Below are 25,173 nucleotides of genomic sequence, written 5' to 3'. Positions count from 1 at the left end.
GCTTCCAAGCCTTGGGCTCCAGCCCCAGCCACGTCCTGGGTCCCACGTCCCATGACCTGTAGCTCCCGGGTGCCTTTGCACCTCCCTTCCCTGCCTCTGACCTTGCCCTGTCCTTGAATGCTCCTGGCCCGCCCACCGTGCGAGCCCCCGCCCATGTCCCACGAGCCACGCCCCTCTAGGTCCTGCCCACCCCGCGAGGCCCCGCCCTCACCCCATGAGGACCCCTGCCCGGCGAGCCCCGCCCCTCGAGGCCCCACCCACCCAGAAAGGCCCCGCCCCTGCCCAGTGAGTCCCACCCCGCAAGGCCCTGCCCTCACCCCATGAGGACCCCTGCCCGGCGAGCCCCGCCCCTCGAGGCCCCACCCACCCAGAAAGGCCCCGCCCCTGTCCAGTGAGTCCCACCACACGAGGCCCCACCCTCACCCCGCGAGGCCCCGCCCTCGCCCCATGAGGAGCTCTGTCCCTCAAGCCCCACCCCTCTATGCCCCACCCACCCGGAAAGGCCCCGCCCCTGCCCAGTGAGTCCCACCCCACGAGGCCCCGCCCTCACCCCATGAGGACCCCTGCCCGGCGAGCCCCGCCCCTCGAGGCCCCACCCACCGGGAAAGGCCCCGCCCCTGCCCAGTGAGTCCCACCCCGCAAGGCCCTGCCCTCACCCCGCGAGGCCCCGCCCTCACCCCGCGAAGCCCCGCCCTCACCCGGCCCCGCCCACTGCAGGTGAACTGCAATGACGACCAGGGCGTCCTCCTGGGGCGCTGGGATAACAACTACGGGGACGGGGTGAGCCCCATGTCCTGGATCGGCAGCGTGGACATCCTGCGCCGTTGGAAGGACCATGGCTGCCAGCACGTGAAGTACGGCCAGTGCTGGGTCTTCGCCGCCGTGGCCTGCACAGGTGCGCTGCTTGCTGGGTGTGTGTGGGGGGCAGCTTAGGGGTGGGGGGCTGGCACCCACCAGGGAGCCCCGGAGTGGGAACCAGGGGACCCCGGTTCTGCTCCTGCCTCGGGCCACTCCTCTCCTGTAGCATGAAGGGGGGCCCGATCGCGGCCTTTAGCATGAAGGGGTGTCCAATCCCATGAGTTCCAGCACAGAACACATTGTTCCACTGCCTGGTACTTCAGCGGGCTCAGGGCTGATGTGGAGGGCGCAGCTTTTCTGGGCCTGTGTTTAATCCCAGACAAGGGTCTCCAGAAGCCCCGAAGCCTGGCCGCCATGCTGACAGGCTGAGTGGAGTGCCTGGCTCCGTCTCCCCCACTCGCCACCTCCCCCACCTTCTCAGCCCTGATTTCCTGTTCCCTGATGACTCTGAATTCCCCTTTCTGGGCCAACTCCCCACCCAGACCCTGCCCACCAAGAGGCCTAAAAGGCCTCCTCCCAGGAATTCCCACGGGCTTCCTGGAGAAACCGCACAGCCTGGCTCTCCCATGCATCCTTGTTCTCCTGGGCCACTGGGAAAACTCATTCAACTCAGGCCCTGGCCGGAATGAGTGGGTGTGAGGCACAGCTGGCCTCTAACCTCACTTCTAGGAGGACTTGAGCAAGAGAATTGGTGTTTGCAAGTCTGTGTCCTCACGCAGGCGGTGGAGACAGGGCTCATGGATCCGACTTACAGGGAGCTCCTGGGACCCAAACGTGCCTTTTAGTCCAGTAGTGGGGTGCTAGTGCTCCAGCCCTCTCAACTGCTTCCCTGGGCATTTTCTCACATGCGTGACTCATTGGGCATTGACTGGACTGCCTTTTCCCTCAGACATGGGGCACTTTGCTGTTCCCCATTGCCTTCCAGCTACTGCCCTGGGCAGAAGACACTGCCCACACCCATGGCTTTTTCCTGAATCACCAGGACATCCGAACATGCTGCTATTCTTAGCTCCTCTTACTCAGGGGGGAAACAAAGGCTCAGAGAGGGGAAGTGGTTGGCTCAAGGTCACCCAGCAGGCTCTGGGCCCAGTGTGTCTGGGGTTGGGGCAGTCTCCTGGCCTTGGCATGGGACAGTAAGACCTCTGGGACACCAGCCTGGGTCAGGGGTCAGGACCCATGCCTCCCTTGAGGACTCTGGGGTCCCTTTCCTGGGCAGAGGCCGCAGTGGTGGGGACCAGGCAGGAGGTGATGGTGCACAGCCAGCACCCCTACATGGCCTGGCTGCAACCCAGGACCCTCCAGGAAGCTCTGTGCTGGCCAGTGGCCTCCAGAGGGCAAAGGTCACACCCTGCCCCGCCTCTCCCCTCTCCCCCAGCTTCCAGCAAAACACAGTCCCACCCATGACACCACACTAGGGGGAGGGAGGTTCTTGTTGGAGGGGAGGGGTGTTTCTCATTTTACCTTTTAGATCCTGACTTTCTTTTGGCTTAGTGTGAGAAGTTCACTTTTATAGTGTCATAGCATGAGGGGGAAAAGGTTTATTGTAGTTCAATTATAAAGCCCTTGCCTGGCAAGGCCCTGGGTTCTGATCCAAGCCCTGACCCCACCAAAAAGAAAATGCAAGGAGGATCAAAAGTTCTCTTTCCCCTGCCCCCTCCCTCGCCAGTTGTACCCCCTGGGAGTCCTTCTAGCACGCTGCGTGGAGGCAAAGTCTGCAGAGTTGAGCTTGGTCAGCAGGTGCTAGTTCATATCTTACATTTTCTAGCCTTTCAAGGCAGCTTCGGCCTTTTTCTGAGCCCGCAGTGCTTTAGATGGGGGAGGGGGTCTCCCACCTGCCCAGCACAAGGACCCTGGCCTGCCCCCACTGGGACTGTTTTCTCCCATCTGTTTGTTCACATCCTTGCATAGCTGAATGATAGAAATGCCCTGTATCCTGTAATGAAGGCACACCATGCGCAGCCTAGGTGGGGCCGGGCTGCCTTCTGGGAGGAGGGAATAGCACTGCCAAGGCCCTGAGGCTAGCAGGTGTGTGGGGTGTTGGAGGTCCATGAGGCTGCAGCAAAGCATGCAAAGAGGTGAACAGGCACCAGAGCCACGGGAGCCACTGGAGATTTACCAGAGCAGCGTTGACATCTGCGTTGCATTTTAGAAGGATGAAAGAGGGACACAGTGGACTCAGGGTGACCAGAGGCGAGCACCATTGTTCAGCCAAGAGCGGCTGTGCTCACCCTCTTGCCTGGACAGGGGCACAGGGGCACCTGGGTACAGGTGGGCAGGCAGGCCGCGGTCTCCAGGCCCTTGGCGGTGTGTGGAACCCCTTCTCCTCTTCCCCCAGTTCTGCGGTGCCTCGGTATCCCCACCCGGGTCGTGACCAACTACAACTCGGCCCACGACCAGAACAGCAACCTGCTCATTGAGTACTTCCGCAACGAGTTCGGGGAGCTTGAGAGCAACAAGAGCGAGATGATCTGGTGAGGAGAGCCGGGCGGGTTTGAAATGTGCCCTGGAGGTGAGGCAGACGTGAGCATGGGCCGAGGGGGCCATGCTTGGGCCCTCCCCTCCCCCAGCAGCAGGAGGAAGTCCGGGGGGTTGCCCTGGAAGGTGGCCAGGGGTCTCATGTCAGGTGGAGAGCCTGGGCTCGTTCCCAGGGTGCCTGCTTGTCACTCACAGCTTTGGAGGCGGGGCTGTGGGACACTGCTCCCCAGGGGCTGCGGGTGGCTGAGGGCAGGGGTCTGGGGGTGGTCTAGGTGAGTGGGGAGGTATCCTGAGCCACGATGGGGAAAAGGAAGGATGGAGCCAAGAAATTGGGAGTCAGCCAGCTGGAGGAGTGATGGAAGCTGCGGGTAGAAAGGATGCAGGGTGCAGAGGGGAGATGCTGTCCACAGGCACGGGCAGCCAGGAGGGCGTGGGGCTCAAGGCCCAGGGCTGGGTGGGCCCTGCAGGTGATGGTCTGCTGCTGAGCTGGCCGTAAGTCCTGTGCGCTGCTTCGGTTCTCCACTAGGAACTTCCACTGCTGGGTGGAGTCATGGATGACCAGGCCGGACCTAGAACCTGGCTATGAGGGGTGGCAGGCCATCGACCCCACACCCCAGGAGAAGAGCGAAGGTGGGTAGTCCTGGCTCTGCCCCTTACTCAGGAGTGGCATGGAGAGCCCCCAGCACGCGGGTGGAATGCGGCAGAGCTGGGGCTCCAAGCCAAGACCCCATCGGGGCACACAGCGGCGTGGGTACAGGGAGTCCTTGTTTCTCTTCGCCGAACAGGATTCCTCTAGAATTTATGAGGAAAAAAAAATCTTTTAAAACAAGTATGATTCTCATTCACGCAGTCTCTGGCAATTTCAAAGTGCACGTTTGCGTACGTGTGCACCCATGTCCTGCAAGCATGTGCATGCATCGGTGTGGTGTGGATACATGATCAGTGCACCCCTATGTGAACATATGTGGTCTGTATGTATGAGTGCGTGTTTATGAACCTGTGCACGTTATGTGCAAGTGCATGCTTTGTGCTACACTGTGTGTGCTGTGCATGTGTGTTGTGTGTGCATTGTGGTGTGTGTGTACATACACATGCCAGGTGAGCTGGTGTGCACATGTGAGCATACGTGTACAGTTGCCTGTGTGTGCTGCAAACACATATGCATGCATGCTATGTAAGCATGTGTGTGCACAAATTGAAATTGGCCTTTCTTCCTTCCTTCCTTCCTTTCTTTCTTCCTTCCTTCTTTCCTTCCTTCCTTCCTTTCTTTCTTTCTTTCTTTCTTTCTTTCTTTCTTTCTTTCTTTCTTTCTTTCTTTCTTTCTTTCTCTTTCTTTTTCTCTCTTCCTCTCTTCCTCTTTCTCTCTTTCTCTCTTTCTTTCTTTCTTTCCTTGGGGCCTGGGTGCTTTCCCTGAGCGCTTTTGTTCAGGCCTAGTGCTCTACCACTTTGGCCACAGTGCCACTTCTGGTTTTCTGGTGGTAACTGGGACAGTGGGAGACAGAGGGCTGGCCCAGCACTCCTATCCACGCAACCCCACGCATTCCCCTCCCAGCTCAGCCAGAATGAGACAGAGCCTCCTCACACAGGTTCCCAGGGTCCATGGGGGTGTCTGGGAGCGCAGGGCTGCTTTGTGTGTCAGATACTGGTATCGCATTTAGTAGATTCGAAGAGCTTTATGTCTGTGCCATCATCAGCACCCCTCGGACTTGGGCCCTAAGTACTGTGTCCGGGGATGTTGAGGCTCTCTGCTGGGTCGGGTGACACTGCCGTCCCCCCTTTCCTCTGTCAGGGACGTACTGCTGTGGCCCCGTGCCCGTGCGCGCCATCAAAGAGGGCGACCTGAGCACCAAGTACGATGCCCCCTTCGTCTTCGCCGAGGTCAACGCCGATGTGGTGGACTGGATCCGGCAGGAGGACGGCTCCCTGCACAAGTCCGTCAACCGCTCCCTGGTGGTGGGGCTGAAGATCAGCACCAAGAGCGTGGGCCGCGATGACCGCCAGGACATCACCCATACCTACAAGTACCCAGAAGGTGGGTGCCACGCCTGCAGCCTGGAGTCCTCCCTGGGGATGAGGACTGGAGCCTGGGCTCACCCGGGCTGCCGGTCCTTATAGACCTGAGCCTGTATGTGCGTGTGTGCAACTAGTATATACCAGGGATCATAGGAAATTCCTTAGAAACAGTGTCAACATAGGAAGCGAGTCATAGGGTGTGATTTATTGAGGAAAACAGTTCTCTATGCCGTGGATTCCGTGGGAGCTGGGTGCTGGAGTGCACATCTGTAATTCCAGGTACTTGCTGCTGAGGTGGAAAGGAAGTTCTACTTCTTCCCCTCCCCCCCAGCCTGGTCTTTTTCAAGCCTCACTTTTTGGGGGCTGGTTTAACTCTTAGTAAAACTACGAAGGGCAAGGGTTGTTCAGGAAAGCATGCATCAAGAGGAAAGTCAGGCCAGACATGTCCGTGGGTCACACCTGTAATCTTAACTACTCAGGAGGCTGAGATCTGAGGATGGTGATTTGAAGCCAGACTAGACAGGAAAATCCGTGACTTTATTTCCAATTAACTGCCAAAAAGCTGGAAGTGGTAGAGTGCCAGCCTTGAGGAGAAAAATAAATAAATAAAAAAGCTCAGGGACAGTGCTTAGACCCTGAGCGCAAGCCCCAGGACTGGCACCAAAAAGACAAAAAAAAATGAAAGTTAGTAATGTCTGTGCTGTTTATTATGTGTTACACAGTACATCAGAAACAGGATCTGAAACTCCCAATCGCTAGCCCCATGCTTTTCCTTGCTCTGAGTCTGTGCCGAGGGACTTGGAGGTCCAGCAAAGATCTAGAGGAGAGTTCCCAGAGCTTGGCTTCCTTCCTGCAGAGTCTGACTTACAGCTGGAGGAGGGAGCTTGCAGGAGGATAGGGAAGGCTAAAGAGCAATGGAGAGAGGGAGAGAGAGAGAGAGAGAGAGAGAGAGAGAGAGAGAGAGAGAGAGAGAGAGAGAGAGAGAGAGCGTGCAACTTAACCATAATGAGATGGGTTCATCACAACACAGAAGGAGGCATCTTTCTGCTGCTCTTGGTTAATTTTGAGATAAGCTCTTGCTTCTTTGCCTCTTCTGGCCCAGACTGTGATGTTCCGATTTACACTTCCCACCATAGCGAGATGACAGGTGTGCACCACTGTGCCCAGCTATGGGATGAGATAGGGTTCTTGTTCATCCAGGCTATCCTCCAACTACAGTCCTCCCAGTCTCTGCCTCCTGAGTGGCTAGGATTTCAAGTATAAGCTGCAAGGGCCTGGCAGAGCTGTTGGTTTGATAGAAAAACACATATGCACCCAATGACACAGGTGGGAAAAAAGAAAAGAAGAATAGCAAGTGGAATGCAAGGAAATGAACGGTAGAAACGAGGAGGAAACAGATTTCAGGTGGAAGGAATCCCTGTGAAAACAATCAGAGGCAAGAAAGTTTGTATTAAATTCGCACCTCCTGTGTGTCAGGGACTGTTAAAGGCACTGGGTGTGGCTTAAAGATAAAACCATCTTGGCTCCTACAGCAACAGAAAACATGCTAAGGGCCAGTGCTGGTGGCCCACGCCTGTCATCCTAGCTACTCAGGAGGCTGAGATCTGAGGATCGCAGTTCAAAGCCAGCCCGGGCAGGAAAGGCCCTGAAACTCTTATCTCCGGAAGTAGCCCTGAGCTCAAGTGGTAGAATGTTCGCCTTGAGCTGAAGAGCTCAGGGACAGCGCCCAGGCCCTGAGTTCAAGCCCTATGACCGACAAAAAATTAAAAGAAGAGAAAGAAAGCATGTTGAGGAAGGAGCAGTCAGAGGAAAGTTTGTGTGGTGCTGGGTCTCCACACAGTTCACATGTGCAGAAATGAACTGGATCTTCTTTTCCCTTCTGGTACAGAAACGCAGGGAAGGGAGCTCCTTCCGGGCTGCTCTGAGAGCCAGCTGGCCCGGGCCCACCCATTCCCCTACGGCTCCCTCTTCCTCTCCTCCCCCTGCAGGCTCCCCGGAGGAAAGGGAGGCTTTCACGAAGGCAAACCACCTGAACAGGCTTGAGGAGAAGGTGGAGGTGCAGGAGGGGGTGGACATGCGCATCCGCGTGGGCCAGAGCATGGCTGTAGGCAGCGACTTCGACGTCTTTGCCCACATCACCAACAACACCTCGGAAAGCCGTGACACACGCCTCCTGCTTTGTGCCCGCATCGTCAGTTACAATGGGGTCCTGGGGCCCGAGTGTGGCACCATGGACCCGCTCGATCTGACCCTGGAGCCCTTCTGTGGTAAGGCTCTGGGGTCCCAGCGGGCGGGCTAACGGTGTGGTGGGAATCACCCTGGGCACCTCATGGATGCTGGCATGGTGGCCACTCAGTGCTTTAGGAATACCAGGCATTGAATGCTTGTGGCAGATGGACAGGTGGATTGTATCCCAGAGGCACAGAGAGGTTCAGTAACTTCCCCCAGGTGGCACAGTGAGGAAGGGGCAGGTCTGAGGTCTGAACCAGGCTGCGGAGCAACTGTAGGGATGTGTGTGTGTGTGTGTGTGTGTGTGTGTGTGTGTGTGTGTGTGTGTGTGTGTGTGTGTGTGTGTGCGCGTGCGTGTGCATGTGTGCACGTGTAGGTCCTCAGAGCCTAGGTGCTATCTCTGAGCTGTTTTTGCTCATTGGAGGATAAGAGTCTCACAGATGTTCCTGCCCAGGCTGGCTTTGAACTGGCTTTGAGACTGATCCCAGTCTCCTGAGTAGCTGGGATGACAGGCGTGAGCCACGAATGCAAATGTCGTATTCTTGTTTCATCTCATTTTCTTGTGACCCCTGACTCCATGAACCTCAGTGTCCCCATCCACCTCTTGGGAGTCAGGATCTAACACTGGAGGTTGTTTGCCTAGGTGTTCACCTCTTCCTCCAAACGAGGATCTGCACAGAGAGGGTAGAGAGCACTACACAGTGGGTTCTTTGGGGAACATGATCCTCCCTTTCTCCTCTGCTGCTCCCTGTCAAGCCAGGAATCTCTCCTTTCCTCTATTCTGGCCCCAAACCTGGCCCCAGGACTGGTGGAAAGCAAGCGTGGGTTTGGGGCCCTGATCTGTGGTGTTTTATGTGCCTGCCACCTCTAGGCTTTTCTCTCCTGGGCCCCTCTCTAGAGCAGACCCTCTGTGGGGGCCTGGCAGAGCCCTTGTGATGGCCATCTCCTGGGGAGCAGAGCCCCTCGCTCGGCGCCAGGACTAGGTGTGCTGGAGCCAGCCCGACCTGCCTGACTCCGGCCTCTGCCAGCTTCCCACAGCCCAGCCACAGTGGCAATGCGCCCACCTGGTTGATTGGCACCTGTGAAGGCTCAGAGCAGATGTGTGCTCAGGAAACACCTGGGAAGTGTTGCGGCAGGGATGGTGGGGGCTTCACTCCCGCTGAGCAGAGGGGAGTCTGAGACACCCCAGGGCCTTTCCGGTGCTCCGTGGGTCCCTGCCACCTTGATGGCATGGAGGTCCCTCTGGACAGGTGCGTGTGGACCCGACAACCTGCTTGTTGCTGCCACCTAGTGGCTGTCTGTGGCCCTGGGGCATTTCTCTTCATGGAGGCCTTAGGTCACCATTTGCTTGTCTCTAAAGGACCCGCAAGCCCCCTCCATCTCTGTGCACCCCTGCTCTGTCCAAGCTCAATTATTCTTCCTTGCACTGTGCATCATGAGGGGAACTTGAGCCCGGGCCTGAGATACCTCTATGGGGTCCCCTTTGCCTCCCAGATACCGTGGCGCTTTGGCCTTGCTCTACAGGGTTCACCCGGGCCTGTCTCTGTCCTCGTCATCCCGGGGTGGGGGGTGCTCGGCAGAGGATGTCCTGCCTTCTGGGGACAAAGCTGCAGAGAGAGGGAGGTGAGGACACAGGTCCTGTCTATGTCCCTCTGGCTGGAAGTAGACCTGGGCCAAGAAGCCGTCCACAGCCCAAGTCAACCTGAGACAGACTCACTCCCACGCAGCCTCACACTTTGATGATATGATCTGGGAATTTCCATGAGAGGATTTACAGGAAGCCAGGCCCAGGACAGCTGGGCAGTGCTTTAGTCCCACCCATAGTCTCCATAGGGGGCTGCTTCTCCCTCTTTTGTCCTCACCCCATCCCTCGCCTCTTCACCAAATAGGTGGGTCAGTGGAAATATAGCTAGGGTACCTTCTAGAACAAGGAGTGACTGAGACCAGCCACGTTTGTTTCCTCCTCCCAGCCAGCCTGGGGCCCGAGGCCAAACTGTGGTCACTGGGCTGTGAATGGTGGTTTTGCAAGGCCCAGGCCTGGTCCAGCCTCAGCCTCCTGGAAAAGTCAGCTATTGGAGGCCCATGTTTGCTTCTTTCCTGAGAGGCTGGTCAGGGTTTCCGCTTTGCTCGCCAGCTCCTGAGCTGGTCACTGTCCCTCCCTTTTTGTCTTTCTTTTAATGCACGATTTTCCCTTCCTTTTGTGTTTTTTGGCATGGACGTTTGCTTTTCACCCTCAGCTTACGTCATCTGGTCAGAGGCTGGGCAGACGCACACTGGGCTGACAGGGCTGGGGAGGCCGGAGCGGTGCTTTCCAGAGTGGGCCACAGCCATCGGACCCAGTGGGGGCTAATTGGGCTTTGGCTCCCTGGTCCCTGCTAATCGTCTTCCGTTGCTGGAAGTTCGGATCTCAGGCTCTGAGCCTCCAGCCGGAAGCAGCAGCAGCAGCATGGCTATCTGCACATGTGTTTATTCTTCCCAGGGTCCCTTCTGCTTGTGACGAGTGAGTGACACATGTTTGCTGCGTGTAGTGATGAAGTGTTTCCTTAAAAGGAGGGAGGGGGAAAGGGCTAACATATAAAGCCAGTTCATTGATAGAAAAGCAACGTGTAAATCATGACACATGAAAAGTGGTGACTGGCTGGGCTGCAGGAGTGGCGTCCTGGCACGGAGGGCAGGACAGGCCACACAGCTCCGGACAACAACAGAGAGGTGAGGGGACTTGCCCAGGGTCTCTGAGTGAGGCGCCAGGCTTAAGTCCATGCGCCTTCCCTTGTCCCTTTCTGCCTTCTGCCAACGCCAGCCCCTCAGGTCTCGGTTGTTCTGGCCAGAAAATGGTAGGAGGCTAAAGCCACACCATTGCTCTGTGGTCTAGCCCAGGGGTTGGCCCCATCGCTTCTTTCTTGGCCCCTCACTGCTGTGTGGCTTTGTTGCAGCCCTAGCTTTCTCCTCGTCATCAGGTGCCGGAGGTCACTGGCAAGCGAGAGGGAGGCCATCCATCTTCCCAGGGCCACCCAGCTAGCCAGGGCTTGAACAGAGCTGGGGGGCGGGGGCTGGGAGCGGTCCCCAGCGCTTAGTACTTCCTGTGCAGCCAGCTCTGCTCCAGGAAGGTAGGTTCGCTTGCAGGGTGGTCATGCTGCTGGGGACTGAAGATCCCGATGGCCAGCCCAGCTGTGTGTGGGCGTGGGCACACCTGCCCAAGCCTCAGTTTCCTCATTTGCAAACACAGTGCCATTTGGGCTATTGCAAAGATGAAGCAGAAGACCCAAGAAGCACAGTGCCCCGCAGCCAGCTGCCTCTCTGTTCCCCCAAGCGGCAGCTCCACAGTGCCAGGTGTTTCCCAGCCTTCTCAGACCCTCACTGTCCAGTTCCTGGGAGGGAGGGAAGGAGGCTTGCACAGACCACCTGCTAGAAAGGGCAGAGGAAGGACTAGAACCCTGGCCTGGGTGAGGTGGAGTATTCCCTACCTGTTGTGCTGCCACATTTCCCTACGCCTTCTTGGGCATCCCCTGGAGAGCCTGTGCTATGACCTTAAATGTCTTCTTCATTCTCTGTGCTTCTGGAGACAAGGAGGCAGCAAGGATCCAGTCCTCACAGCACCCTCTCTCTCCCCTTCTGCAGAGAAGAGCATTCCCCTTCGCATCCTCTACGAGAAATACAGCGACTACCTGACTGAGTCAAACCTCATCAAGGTGCGAGGCCTCCTCATCGAACCAGCTGCCAACAACTACCTGCTGGCTGAGAGGGACCTCTACCTGGAGAATCCTGAAATCAAGATCCGGGTAAGAGCAGGCCAGGTGCCAGAACAGCCCAGACCTGGGAGAGCAGCAACGCCCGTGTCCTCACAGCCTTAAGACCTTTGGCCTCTCCCGGGCTCCTCAAGTCCTAGGAAGCCCTCATGGAAGAAAAGCATCTCAAGGCCACACTGGGGCTTGTGGCTTCTAGGAATGACTCCTGGACTCTCAAAGTAGATGGGACCCTCATGTGGGATTTTGGATCTAGAATCACAGGGCTTGAGATGTGGGGCTGGACCCCAAGCCCTGGGCAGTGCTACCAGGGACATGGTAGAGGTGGCTAGACACACAAACGTGCATCTGAGTGCCTGGAGGGCTTCAGGCACATGGCTTCACCTCTGTGGCCTCAGTGCACCCATCTGTAAGGTGGGGTTCATGAGAACACTTGAGGTGTCTTAGCATTCTAAGTGCGTTAAGCAGGTCCACAGGAAGCACCTAGAACCATCCGCAGCTCATTAGAAGGGCATGATAACATGAGACTGAGAGCTGGGCTGGGTGGTCCATGCCTGTAATCTCTGCACGAGAAAGATCAAGAATTCCAGGCTAGCCCAGGCTACATAATGAGACCTTGTCCCCCCCACACAAACAAACCAATACTCCATACCTGATTGCTTATTATCTTCGCCATCTTCTCGCCACAGTGACCCAGCTGCTAGGAATAAAGGAAACTCAGAGGAAGGCTGTGAGGGTGCTGTGCGTCTGAGCTCACTAACACCTCTCCAGCATCTCTTTCCCATGAACCAATCAAAGGCCAGAGAGGGTCACAGTGATCACACCATGACAAAGGGGCAGAGACTAGCATGGTGCCCAGACCCTAGAACAAGGGAGACGCTTTGAACCTCCATCCCTGAGTCCCATGGAGCCACAATGCAGCTCCATGAAGAGACCTGGCCTGGTGGGTTATTATTTTTTTTCCAGATGAGGAAACTGAGGCATAGCAGTAGGGCTGGGCAGTGACAGAGCTGGGCGGGGCTTTGTTTAGCAAAGAGTAGGCCAAATGATGGGGAATAGCAGGGGCTGAGCCTGCACCATGCCTGCCCCTACCATCTGCCCCCTTCTTCTCCTCCCCCGCCCCCAGATGCTGGGGGAACCCAAGCAAAACCGCAAGCTGGTGGCCGAGGTAGTCCTGAAGAACCCACTCACGGTGCCCCTGCTGGGCTGCATCTTCACAGTGGAGGGAGCTGGCCTCATCAAGGAGCAGAAGATCGTGGAGGTGTAAGTGCTGCTCACCCACCCTCAGCCCCTGGGCTCTAGCCCAGCCCATCCCTAGCTCCTCTCCTCTCCTAGCCCTCGGCCTGCAGCCTGGGTGCCATCCACCACCCCGCCCACCTCCCACCCCATGCGAGCCTCCCCCAGCTGCCCCTACCTGCACCTCACCACAGCCCTCAGTCCCCAAGCTCCACCTTCAGACAGAGATGGCACCCACAGTCAGGGAGCTGGCATGTGTGTGTGTGTGTGCGCGCATGTACAATCATCAGTGTGGTTGTGTCCTCATAGACTCATGTCTGTACATACAGACACAGGAATACACACTGCTTATTGACTCCTCACACACAGGGGCATGTGTGTGCACGTATCTACATGCACACACTCGTACGCCCGTGCACACCTGTACACACATTCACAGGTGTGTGCACAATATGCACGTGTATTCGTGTACACATACGCAGCTGCACACACAGTGACACACGCTCATACACGGGCACACAATATACCTGTGCTACATTCCAGCAGAGCCCCGTGGAGGGCTGTGAATGAGGCTCGCTGTTCTGTCTGCTCATCCCACTCCATTCTCCAAGGCCGGGCGCTCAGCTCCCACGCAGCCTGGCTGCTTGGTCACGTGTCACGCTGCCATGGAGACCAGATCTGGGACCCCTGTCCTCACCCTTTCCTCTCTCCACAGCCCTGACCCTGTAGAAGCCGGGGAAGAAGTGAAGGTGAGGGTGGACCTGATGCCGTTTGACATGGGCCTGCACAAGCTGGTGGTGAACTTCGATTGTGACAAGCTGAAGGCCGTGAAGGGCTATCGCAACGTCATCATCGGCCCCGCCTAAGGGACTTGCCCCAGCCCACCAAAGCCCCAGAGAGCCTGCACCTCTACCTAGCCCTTCTCGCAAGATAGCCAGCACCCGATGCCCCTAGGGCGGGGTGGGGCCGTGGGGGTGTCTGGCTGGGAATGTATTTCTGGCCCCTCTTGCACTCTGAGCCTGCCCGCCTTAGCTGTGAGGAATATTCTGTGTCAGGTGGCTATGTCGACCTTGGGATGCCCTTGATCACCGCCAATATTGTGTGAGTACTTCCGCAGCCCCTTGCAGGGGGGTGGAAGGGGGAGAGTGCCACTAGCTGGATCAAAGAGCTCAACTCTCCAGAAGGTGGCCTGTGCCTCTCCCGCGGCCACCCCCCAGCCTCCATGGGCCCTTCGGGGAGCAGAGCTGGATGAGGATGGGGGGAGCAGGCCTGGTCCAATCCCCTCCCAGGCCAGCAGCCCTGGCTCCCAGCCTCCCACCCAGCTCTCCATCACCATGGTCCTGTCCTGGGCCAGATGCCTCCTGGGTTCACTGGGCTCCCAGGGGCCCAAGCAGTGGTGGCATGGAGCTGCCTTCTGCATGAGGAGGCTGAGCTCAGAGAGGGAGGCAGCTGCTCCGTGCCCCAGGGGCTGTGGGCATGGGCGAGGGTGGAGGGTGCAGGGCCCGGGCTGGAGCCATGCCCTGACTCACAGTCCAGTGCTCTCTCTGTAACACCAGCCCTGACCTGAGAGGACCAGAGCCCTGGCTATTGGGGAACCCATCTCATAAGGCCCAGTTGAGGCAAAGAGGTAGGGAAGAGGCTGACGGGGTAGGAAGCTAGGGATCAGCGCCCTGGGTGTGAGCCTCCAGTCTGGCCACAATCTACTCTCCCTGTTCAAAGCGTCCATGTTCTCATGATTAGCAGTAACAGAAGTGGCTCATTGCCTTCTGGGCCCTGTGATTCTGATGCCCCATGTGGCCTAGCCTTAAAAAATAAACACGGGCTCCACTCCCTGCTCCACACAGGTCCTTCCTCTGTAGGCCCAGACAGCTCAGAGTAAGACTGCGACCACCATGCTGGTCCCCGCCCCGCCCTGCAGCCTCCCCCCCCCTCCAGGTCTAGTTCTAGGGAGCAAGAGCCCTAGGTGGCCCCGTCCTACCCACAGGATGCTCATGTCCATGCCTGGGTACCCCAAGCGCCTTAGCTGCGGGTGCTGGCCACCAACCAGACATCTACCCAGCCCAGCCTCCGGAACACAGCCCTGTCCCCATCCCCCTCCCCTCTCCCCACCCCCAAGCAAGCTCACAGCCCAGGAGCGGCAGCTGTGAGCTCAGACCCACCCTGGCTGCATGACAGGCCCCCACCCTCAGACTGGAAGAGTGCAGGATCTCAATTCATGGGCTGGTCATGGGCTCTAGGGTGCCCAGAATCCCCGAGAGGGGGCTGGGGAGGGGGGGATCACGCCAATGCCTCTAATACTTTCTGCTTCACAGCAAGAGGAATAGCCAGAGGAGCCCCCCATGTCTGTCCCATAGAAACACAACGCTGTTTCTCTACAGCTGTACCAAAGCTTTGGGGTTCCAGGCAGGCAGGAGATGCGCTTTTAAGCCATAAAAAGCAAGCACTGAAATAAGAGTATTTTTCACATTCAAACAAGCCTGGCCTCGTCCTTTGTGAGTTTCTTGTGGGGTGGGTGAGTGGGTGGGTGGGCTCGATCCACCCAGACCTACCCAAGGCTTTCTGAGCACTCAAAGCTCTACAGACTCCATCCATCTGCAGCCCCTTCCACCCTCTGTGGCTTGGGCCACAGTGAATGTCCATCTCCCCGGAATGCCCAATGCACTTGTCTACCTCCTAGCTCTTACATGTGTCCTTCTTTTGTCCATACCTGTTTGGTAAACTCCTACTCACCCTACAATGCCTAGCCCCAAAGTCATCTCTTCTATGAAGCATTCTCTGATTTCTTCCCAGGTCCCCGCAGGCTTGTGAAATAGGCCAACGCTTTATCACTGTGAATTTCAGTCCTGCATTGTTCTGTCCTTTCCCCCATCCTATCTGAAATCCTCAAGTATCTCTTAAGTAGAGACTAACAAATGCGAATTAGTGAATCTATGTGTCTCAAGACCAGTATTGCCCCATATTAATATAGCATGCAGGTGTGATGGGCTACTGTACCTGCACCTTTTCGGAGGTCTGCTTGTCTGATGCAAGGATTACTGTTGTCTGACTGTCTGTCTCTGGATGTCCAGGTTCTGTATCTATGAAGAACATTTCTTGGTTAGGGAATCTTATGGCTTAGGTCTTTTCAGTTCCTTCTTTCTAGGGATACTTAACTCTGTGGCCCAGGAGATTGATCACCCAACTCCAAGGTCACTGAGCTAGAAAATGGTGGAAGGGAAGCCAACCAGGCCAGCTAGGTTTGGAGTAACTGCGGTGTGGTCTGTAACATGACGTGGCCTCAGCCAGGATGAGGAGGAGGCTGGTCTCCTCCTCAGGCTGAGGTCTGAGGAGGAGATGGGTCAGGAGAGAGTTGGGGGAGGGGCTGCGTGCTGGATGTGAGGGGGTACATGGCGGGAGGCGGGGGTAAGCAAGGCCTGTTCCCTACTAAACTGAGGACACTAAGCTTTGGGAGATGAGTTTGGGAGATGAGCTTGTATGCACCCGGGATTGGCAGTCATGGGGAGATGTGGAGTGTTCCAAACAGGGAGACAGTTCAGTTTGCAGGAACTATTTGACACAAAGCCTTACAGGGATTAGCCTCAGAAAGTACCGAAGAATCTGAAAGCTTTAAACATCTCTAACAATTTGTCATGACTTCTTTTTTCTTTTTTCTCTTTTTGGCAGGGGGATGGGGTCATCTTAATAAATATTTACTTTTGTATCCAATTTTAGAGTCATGATTTTAGCTTTGGATTTTCTTTGTTCAATCCCATCCCTCGGAACTAAAGCAGAAATTAAAGTCCCTCTGCCCCCAGGGACTGTGTTCCCAGGAAGCTGGAAACCAGGCTTTTTATTTTATTTTTTTTTCAGGCTTTTTAAAAGCAAGCTATAATGTGATAAGTCAGTTTTCTCAGGAAAATTAAGAAGAAAAAAATTCACTTGTCTACTTCTGATGAATTAGAGCAGAACAAACCCATTACGAGTTTAAAATACCATGTTGAGCTGGCATCCTGTGACTCAGACCTCAGACCTCAGAAGGCTGAGATCTGAGCATGGTGGTTCGACGCCAGCCTGGGCAGGAAAGTAAGTGAGACTCATCTCCAAGTAAGCACCAAAAGGCCAGAAGTGGAGCTGGGGCTCAAGTGGTAGAGAGCTAACATTGAGAGAAAAAAAAGTTCCAGGACAGTACCTAGGCCTTGACTTCAAGGTCCAGGTCTGGCACTAAGCAAAATGAGATTTAAAAACATACCATGTTGAAAATGCATTTAGCCCAGCCTACCTTACACATGCTCTGTCTGTGTAAGAGCATGTGCTGAATAGCTCCTGAGCTTTCTGGAAATACCATCTGAAGCTCCCACCAAAGTTCCAATGTTCTAAGCCACCGATGATTATAACACATTCACACATGTACACACTCGTGCAAACACACGTGTGCATGCACAGCTACAGGGTCAGGGGAAATGTGGAGCAGTGGGAACTTCCACACACACTGGAAGGGGTGTTCAGTTGCCACACCTCCTAAACATAATGTTCAAGTCCCCGGATGGACAAGTAGACAAAGGCCTACCCTTTCTCATGAAAACATGAGCCAAAATATCCCTGGAAGCTTTCCCTCAAAATGTCCCAAAGCTGAGAACAATCTAAAAGTCCAGCCCTTCAAGTGGTAGAGTGCTAGCCTTGAGCTGAAGAGCTGAGGGACAGCGCCCAGGCCCAGAGTTCAGGCCCCACAACCAGACCCAAAAAAATAAATAAATAAAAATAAAATAAAAAAGTCCAGCCCTTGAAGAATAGATGTGGAAGTTGTGTGGCTGCTCACGGAAGTGACATCATAGGAACAGAAAGCGTGTCACAGCATCACCACCTCTCAGCCCAGCCTCACACATGAAGACTGGTCACCAGACTCCTCTCCGCCCCCAGGAACTGTGTTCATGGGAAGCTGGAAACCAGGCTTTTTAAAAGCAAGCTATGGGCTGGGAAGGTGGCTCAGTGGTAGAGTGCTTGCTTAGCATGCATGAGGCCCTGGGTTCGATTCCCCAGCACCACATAAGCAAAAAGCCGGAAGTGGTGCTGTGGCTCAAGTGGTAGAGCGCTAGCCTTGAGCTGAAGAGCTGAGGGACAGCGCCCAGGCCCAGAGTTCAGGCCCCATGACAGGACCAAAACAAAAAAATAAAAAATAAAAAAAAAATAAAAAGCAAGCTATGTTTTAAGTCAGGGTAGGGGCTCCCTTGAAGGGTGGGTAACATTGGAGAAGGGGTGCCAGGAACTGGGGGGCCCTGGGGTGCTGCTAACACTGGTCTGAGTCTTGAGTTGGATGCTGGTCCACAAGGTTGTGTCCAGTGTGGGAAATGGTCCAGTTGTGCATGTCTTCTGTACACATGAGATTTGAATGAGAATCTGTCTCCCAGTGGGATGAGTGTCAGGCTCCCCCGAAACCTTTTCCTGCCTTCTTCCCTGCAGAGTAGAAGGCCTGGGACTGACTTTCTTTGCTGCTCCGGGAAGGGAGAGAATGTTGGGGTTTGGGTAGAAGTGGGGAGGCCTGAGAAAGGCAGTTGCAGAGTGGCCCAGTGCAGGGAGAAGGCAAAGAAGTCTTCCTCAGTGGGACCTCTCTGGGGAGAAAGGTTCTGGAGGGGGTCACTGGGGCAAAAGCAGGAAGACAGGGCTTCCCAGCGGTGCGCGGGGTGAGGATTGGCAGGTCTGGTCTCTGATTCTGCCCAGCCAGGCCCAGGCTGAGCACCGGTCCACCCACGTCAAGCGCCTGGCACCATCAGGCCATCTCTGAGACTCCCCCTTCATGCCTTCCTAGGCCTGGCCGGCCCTGCTGGCCTCCCCCAGGCTGCCCCACACCCCGCTCCTGGCATGTACCCAGACCCTCCCAGAACTTGCAATCTGTGTCTCTTCCATCAGGATCTCATGGTTTTCTTTCTCCTCTTAACTGTTTCACAGACCCACGCTTCTGTGGGGCCTCCTGGAGGCAGAGGGGAGGCTGTCCTGTCTCACCAGAGGCCCTGGGGAAAGGGCCCATTCCACAGAGGGGGAGAGTGAGGGCCAGCGTGGTGAAGTGAAGGCGGAGCGGGACTTGGTGCTAAGCACTGTTATGTTATGAACCAACACTTTGTATGCCCCACCCCAGCCCTCAGAATGAGCCAGTGGAGGAAACCACTGATATTATCAGCACTTAAAAAACAGTTCATTGGTCCCTCTTATTATAGTATTGAAATTAAGTCTACTTACTTTATCAAGTCATGTTCATGCCCTGATTTTATATACTTGTATCTATCAATAAGCATTGTGATACTTGAAAACAAACCAGTTTATTGAAGTTTTACTTGTGCAGAAAAATGCAGAGATCTTAGCAACTGGGTGAGTTGCCACCCTTAAACCTGACTCAGGGGAATAGCACCCAGGATAAGAAATAGAGCAGGTGATACAAACCTCAAAGAAAAGGCTCATAAGTCAAACTGTTAAACATTGAAAAACCTCTATGAGTCAAAGAATGCCATAAAGAAAGTGATAAAGGCTGGGGTGGGGCTGAAGTGGTGAAGTACCTGTCTAGTAAACCTGAAGTCCTGAGTCTACACCACAGATGCACAGAAAAATAAAAGGGGAACAATACAAATATTCATCAACTGATGAATGGGTAAATAAAAATTATTTATCTGGCTGAGTGCTGGTGGCTTACACCTGTATTCTAGCTACTCAGGAAGTTGAAATCTAAGGAACACAGTTCAAAGCCAGCCCAGGCAGGAAAGTCTGTGAGAATCTTGTCTCCAATTAACCACTCACAAACCAGAAGTAGAGCTGTGGCTCAAAATGGTAGAGTGCTAGCCTTGAGGGAAAGAGCTCAGGGACAGTGCCCAGGCCTTGAGTTCAAGCCCCACGACTAACAACAACAATAAAACAGTCTATCTGTTTGTTGCAATACTATCTTGCAATGAAAAAGAAAAAAGTACATTCACAATATTGGATGGGACTTTAGCATATATTGTATGAAGTACCCAGAATAGACAAGGGCACAAAAAGTAGCCATGGACAGAGGATAGGGAGACAGGTCTGATTTGCTTGGGAAGATGATGAAGTTCAAAAATTAGCTCATGGTGATAGTTGAAGACACCCTAAATATATTTAGAGCCACTGGATCTCACACTTTGAAGAGGTGAACTCTGGCACTGTGTGTGTGTGTGTGTGTGTGTGTGTGTGTGTGTGTGTGTGTGTGTGTGTGTGTGTGTGTGTGTGCTGGTACTGGGGCTTGAGCTCAGAGCCTTGTTCTCTCTTTTTTGGCTTTTTCACTCGATAGTGGCTCTGCTACTTGAGCCACAGCTCCACTTCTGGCTCTTTGGAAGTTAATTGGAGATAAGTCTCAGACTTCCCTGCCTAGGCTGGTTTTGAACTATGATCCACAGATCTCCTGAGTAGCTGGGATTAGAGGTGTGAGCCACCAGCATCCAATTTCAATAAAGCATTTTAAACTAGATACTCCGTGTTGATTTCTGCTCATCCCTTACTCTGCCTCCTTCAACTTTACCAAAAGACCAAAAGTGATGGATAGCCAATGATCTATTCTAATGCTACGATCAAGATTTCCTCCAGAACTCAGATCAGAACACACCTCCTTTCCTCTGAACTCCCACAGAACTCACATTATTCACTCAAGGATGATTTAGGAGGCACCTGCCATGTGCCTGGCACTTATTACAGTTTACACAATTCTTTAAATACTCACCTTATCTCTACTATTATGCTATATACACGTTTGGAGGCAGAAGGCTGGATCTTCTTACTGTCTGTGTACTCAGAACCCAGCAATGCGACTGACATACCACAGGCCACGAGCTCTCCATGAAAGTCAGATCTGAGTCATCACTCATCCCTGTACAAATAGCCCAGTATCTAACATGAATATAAAATGGCTAGATAGCCAGGTTCATGCTGGTAATCCTAGCTACCCATAGGGTTGAGACCTGAGGATCATGGTTTGAAAGCAGCCTGCGGAGGAAAGTCTATGAGATTCTTATCTCCAACTAACCATCAAAAAGCCAGAAGTAGAAGTGTGGTTCAAGTGGTAGAGCACCAGCCTTGAGAATAAAAGCCAGGGACAGGGTCCAGGCTCTGAGTACAAGCAGGACAGGCAAGTATACACACACACACACACACACACACACACACACACACACACACACACACACACACACACACACACACACACACACACACACACACACACACACACACACACACACACACACACACACACACACGGTTAAATAACAAAGATGGCTTCATGACTAGCCAGGCAAAGTTTTTGAAAGGTGATGTGGAGAATAAGAAGAATGAGGGTTGGCAATCTAGATCTATATCTAAGGTATAAATCAATATTCAATAATGAGAACAAATTACAAAAATCTATATGTTGGGACCCTAAGAAACAATAAAAGGTTAAAGAATGACAACAACAAAAACACTAAACTATAAAACATTTTATTTGTTGGTAACAAGGCCATTTTATGTTAAAATTTGTAAATGTAGGTAAATTAGTACTTAGAAGACAATGTATAGTCTTAAATGATTGTAGCAGAGAAGATACAGGTAAAAAATAAATAAATATTTTCCTCAAGAAAAGGGAAAACGGTCTTGGAACAATGCAATAAAAATAGAAAAAATAATAAAAGTAAGAATAGAAATGAACAGAAATACAATAATTAAGACAGAGATAATCCAACAAAGGCAAAATTTGGCCCTTTAAAAAGACTATTTAGCTGGCCACCCGGTGGCGCATGCATGTAATCCTAGTTACTCAGGAGGCTGAGTTCTGAGGATCACAGTTCAAAGCCAGCCTGGGCAGGAAAGTCCGTGAGACTCTTATTTCCAATAAACCACTCAGAAAGCCGATGGCTGAATTGGCACAGTGCTAGCCTTGAGCTGAATTGCTGAGGGACAGCGTTCAGGCCCAGAGTTCAAGCCCCATGACTAGAAAAAAAAAAAAGACTATCTAAACGGACAAACTCCTGAAGGAAATTGGCCTGGAGAAAAAGAAATGGCACAAGAAAACAATATTAGGGATAAAAATGAGATATAACTACATATGTTGCCAATACTCAGAAAAAGGGGGAAATTCTGGGGGAACCCATACTTGCAATCCCTGCTATTTAAGAGGTGGAGATTGAGAGGGTAATAGATCCAGGCCAAAAAGGGCAATAAGTTGGTGAGCACCCCATCTCAGTGAAATAAGCCTGGGTTGATGGTGCTCCTTTAATCTCATTTATATAAGAAATACAGGTAGAAGGTCAGCCCTTGGCAAAAATCACAAGAACCTTTCTGAAAAAATAACTAAAGCATAAAACAGCTGGAAGTATGGACCAATTACTTAGCAAGCATGGGCCCTGAGCCACAAGGAGAAAGAAGAGAAAAGAAAGGGAGAGAGAGAAGACAGATTTTGAGCAACCTTGAATCAATTAATTTGAAATGGAAAACACAATGGGAAGATGTAAAATGCCAATTTTATTTTAAGACAAACAGAAAGCTTATATCACATAGATATCTTTCAGAGAACAGAAAAAGAGTGAATAATCCCCGTCATTTTTATGAGCTAACATAAGCTTCTCACCAAATAGGACAGTATTTGGGATGCTGAAGGAGAAGCATGAACTTCAGCCCAGCGCGGGTTACCTAGTGAATTGCTGTCTCAAAAAACAAACAAGCCAGGGGCTGGGAAGGTGGCTCAGTGGTAGAGCGCTTGCCTTGCATGCTCAAGGCCCTGGGTTCGATTCCTCAGCACCACATAAGCAAAAAAAAAAAAAAAAGAGCCGGAAGTGGCACTGTGGCTCAAGTGGTAGAGCGCTAGCCTTGAGCTGAAGACCTGAGGGACAGTGCCCAGGCCCAGAGTTCAGGCCCCACGACCGGACCCAAAAAAAAAAAAAACAAACAAACAAGCAAACCCCAAACAAAACAAACAAAAAACCCAACAATAACAGTAACACAAGTTAGTAAAAAAAGATTGATTTAACATGAGAAAATCTTTTGTCATTCAGCACATAAATTGGTTAAAGGACAAAAACCATGGGACCATGTCAAGAGATGCAGAAAAACATTTGTTAAATGTTCGTGATTTAAGAGCCATGGCTGGCGGTGTGGTTCAAATGGTAGTGCACCTGCCCAGCAAGCAGATGGCTCTGAGTTCAAGCCCCAGCAACTACTAGTACTGAAAAAATTCTAAAAAAATTATGAATGAATTTTCATAAATTTGAAATAAAGATTGTATCTGCAATTAACAAAATAAGTGTGACAGCAAGCTTTTCCTTTTAAGACCAGAAACAAGTCTACTGGCTTTCCACTTGGCAAATATTATCCAATATCTTATTGGAGGTCTCACTCAGAACAATGAGACAAGAAAAAAAAAAAAGACCAAAAACCTGAGGAAAAAACAGTGATCTTAAAAGTGATGGTCAGCCAGGTACCAGTGACTCAAACCTGTAATTCCAGCTAATTAGAAGGTTGAGATCTGAGGATTGTGATTTGAAGCCAGCCTAGACAGGAAAGAGCATGAGACTCTTTTCTCCAGGGCCCTGGGTATGGTCCCTGAGCTTTTTCCACTCAAGGCTCTACATGAGCCACAGATCCACAGTTCTGGCTTTTCCCATACCATAAAGTAAGAAAAATTGTAAGTTATGCCAGGTCCAGTGGCTTACACCTATAAATCTTAGCTACTCAGGAGTCTGAGATCTGAAGATCCAGGTTCAAAGCCAGCCCAGACAGGAAAGTCCATGATACTTTTATCTTCAATTAACCATCTAGAAACCAGAAGTGGCACTATGGCTCAAGTGGTAGAGTGCTCGCCTTGAGCTGAAGAGCTGAGGGACAACAGCGCCCAGGCCCAGAGTTGAAGCCCCACAACCAAAAAAAAAAAAAAAAAGTAAGTTAAAATTTGTGAGTTAGGGGCTAGGAAGGTGGCTCAGTGGTACAGTGCTTGCCTTGCATACATGAGACCCTGGGTTCGATTCCTCAGCACCACATAAGCAGAAAAAGCCGGAAGTGGTGCTGTGCGCTAGCCTTGAGCTGAAGAGCTGAGGGACAGTGCCCAAACCCAGAGTCCTGGCCCCATGACTGGCAAAAAAAAAAAAAAGTGAGTTAAAGCTGGGTACCAGTGGCTCAAGCCTGTAAACTTAGCTACTCAGGAGGCTGAGATCTGAGAATCACAGTTCAAAGCCAGCCTGGGTAGAAAAGTCTGCAAGACTCTTATTTCCAATTGCCCACAAAAAAGTTGAAGTGGAGCTGTGGCTCAAGTGATGAGCGTGCCAGCCTTGAGCAAAAGAGGCTCAGGCACAGCTCTCAGGTCCTGAGTTCAAGCCCCAGGACTGGCACACGTATGTGCACGTATGTGCACGTATGCACATACGCACACGCGTGCGCGCGCGCACACACACACACACACAAACCAAACCAAAAACCAAAAGTGTGAGTTAAGTAACATGTTAAGCACTTTTTTTTTTTTTTTTGGCAGTACTAGGGTTGAACTCAAGGCCTTCTACTTGCCCGGAAACCACCCTACCAACTCAGCCATAGCCACAGCAGCAGCTCATTTTGCTTTAGTATGTTTTCAGAGAGGGTCTTGTGCTCTTGCCTGGCACAGCCTCAGACTGTGACCATCCAATCTCTGCCTCCCACATAACTTGGACTGTAGACAGGTACCACCACACCTGGCCATATCTAACATCTCTGAGAGGAGGAACTTTGTCTTGCTCAATGCTGAGTCCTTTCTTTCTCAGGAGGTCTGGCACATGGTCGGTGCTCAAAGTCTTCCTGAGTTGTTGAATGAAGGTGCAGGGGTCGGGGTGAAGGGGTGCAGAGACAGGCCAAGATCTCAGGAACACTGTGGGGACAACAATTTATAACCAGCCTGTGACTGGCAGTGTTCCAGCCAGGCCTGGGGGACAGGCGGCCTCCCAGGCTGCTGGAGGAAGAACTTGCTCTCAGAGTGGGAGGGTGATCTGACTCGGAACATGATCCGTGCCATTAGCCCTGGGAGGGAGCCCCTTCTCCTCTTTCTTTTGGCTCTTTTCAAAGTCAACTTAATCCTTCCGGTAAGACTGGCAAATAGAGCCAGAACTTATTGCTCCGGGAACTAGTTACAACAACCCCTAATCTTATCACTGTTCATTTAAGCTCGGCTTGAAAACCCATTCGGTCTATTTCCCAACCCCTTCCCTGCCCCTTACCACTACACTTCCCTCTGTAGTCCATGTATTCAGGCAGAGCAATGTGAGTGTGGATGTATTTGCATGTGTGTATATGGGTGTGTGTATGTGTATGAGTGTGCATATGTCTGTGAATGTGCTGAGTGTATATGAGCATGGATGTGTCTACGTGTGTGTGAACATGTGTATGGTGTGTGTACATTAGTGAGTATGTGTGTGAGTGTGTATGAAGGGAGATTGGGCACCTAATCACAAGGAAACCTTCCTGATCCCGTTTTCCAGTGCATTGAGCATGTGCTGATTTTGTGTGCTGCGGGCTTCACTTGTTTGGTGCCTCCTTCCTGCAGCCTACGCCAGACTTGGCCCGGATCAGTCTGAGGGCAGGCCACGCGTTCTGCAACACTGTGTTCCTTGATTCGCTTTGGGTTTTGTAAATGTTTTCAAGTGCAGCT

At 52.7% G+C, this 25,173-nt stretch overlaps 1 protein-coding gene across 1 annotated transcript in view; it reads left to right on the top strand.

Moving 5' to 3' along the window:
• Tgm2 (transglutaminase 2) overlaps positions 1–16,259 on the top strand; it is a 31,076-nt gene extending 14,817 nt beyond the window's left edge. Inside the window, exons 6-13 of the mRNA XM_069988329.1 lie at positions 718–895; positions 3,194–3,329; positions 3,860–3,963; positions 5,123–5,365; positions 7,335–7,613; positions 11,194–11,354; positions 12,445–12,581; positions 13,270–16,259. Coding sequence (XP_069844430.1) covers positions 718–895; positions 3,194–3,329; positions 3,860–3,963; positions 5,123–5,365; positions 7,335–7,613; positions 11,194–11,354; positions 12,445–12,581; positions 13,270–13,420 — 1,389 coding nt within the window. The 3' untranslated portion in view covers positions 13,421–16,259. The remainder of the gene's footprint in view (positions 1–717; positions 896–3,193; positions 3,330–3,859; positions 3,964–5,122; positions 5,366–7,334; positions 7,614–11,193; positions 11,355–12,444; positions 12,582–13,269) is intronic.
• The last annotated feature ends 8,914 nt before the right edge of the window (positions 16,260–25,173 follow it).

Source organism: Dipodomys merriami, unplaced genomic scaffold (assembly GCF_024711535.1).
Source record: "Dipodomys merriami isolate MVZ:Mamm:240054 unplaced genomic scaffold, mDipMer1.0.p SCAF_354, whole genome shotgun sequence".
Lineage (NCBI taxonomy): Eukaryota > Metazoa > Chordata > Mammalia > Rodentia > Heteromyidae > Dipodomys > Dipodomys merriami.
Note: the sequence above shows the minus strand (reverse complement) of the source record. Positions and strands in the feature narration are given on the sequence as shown.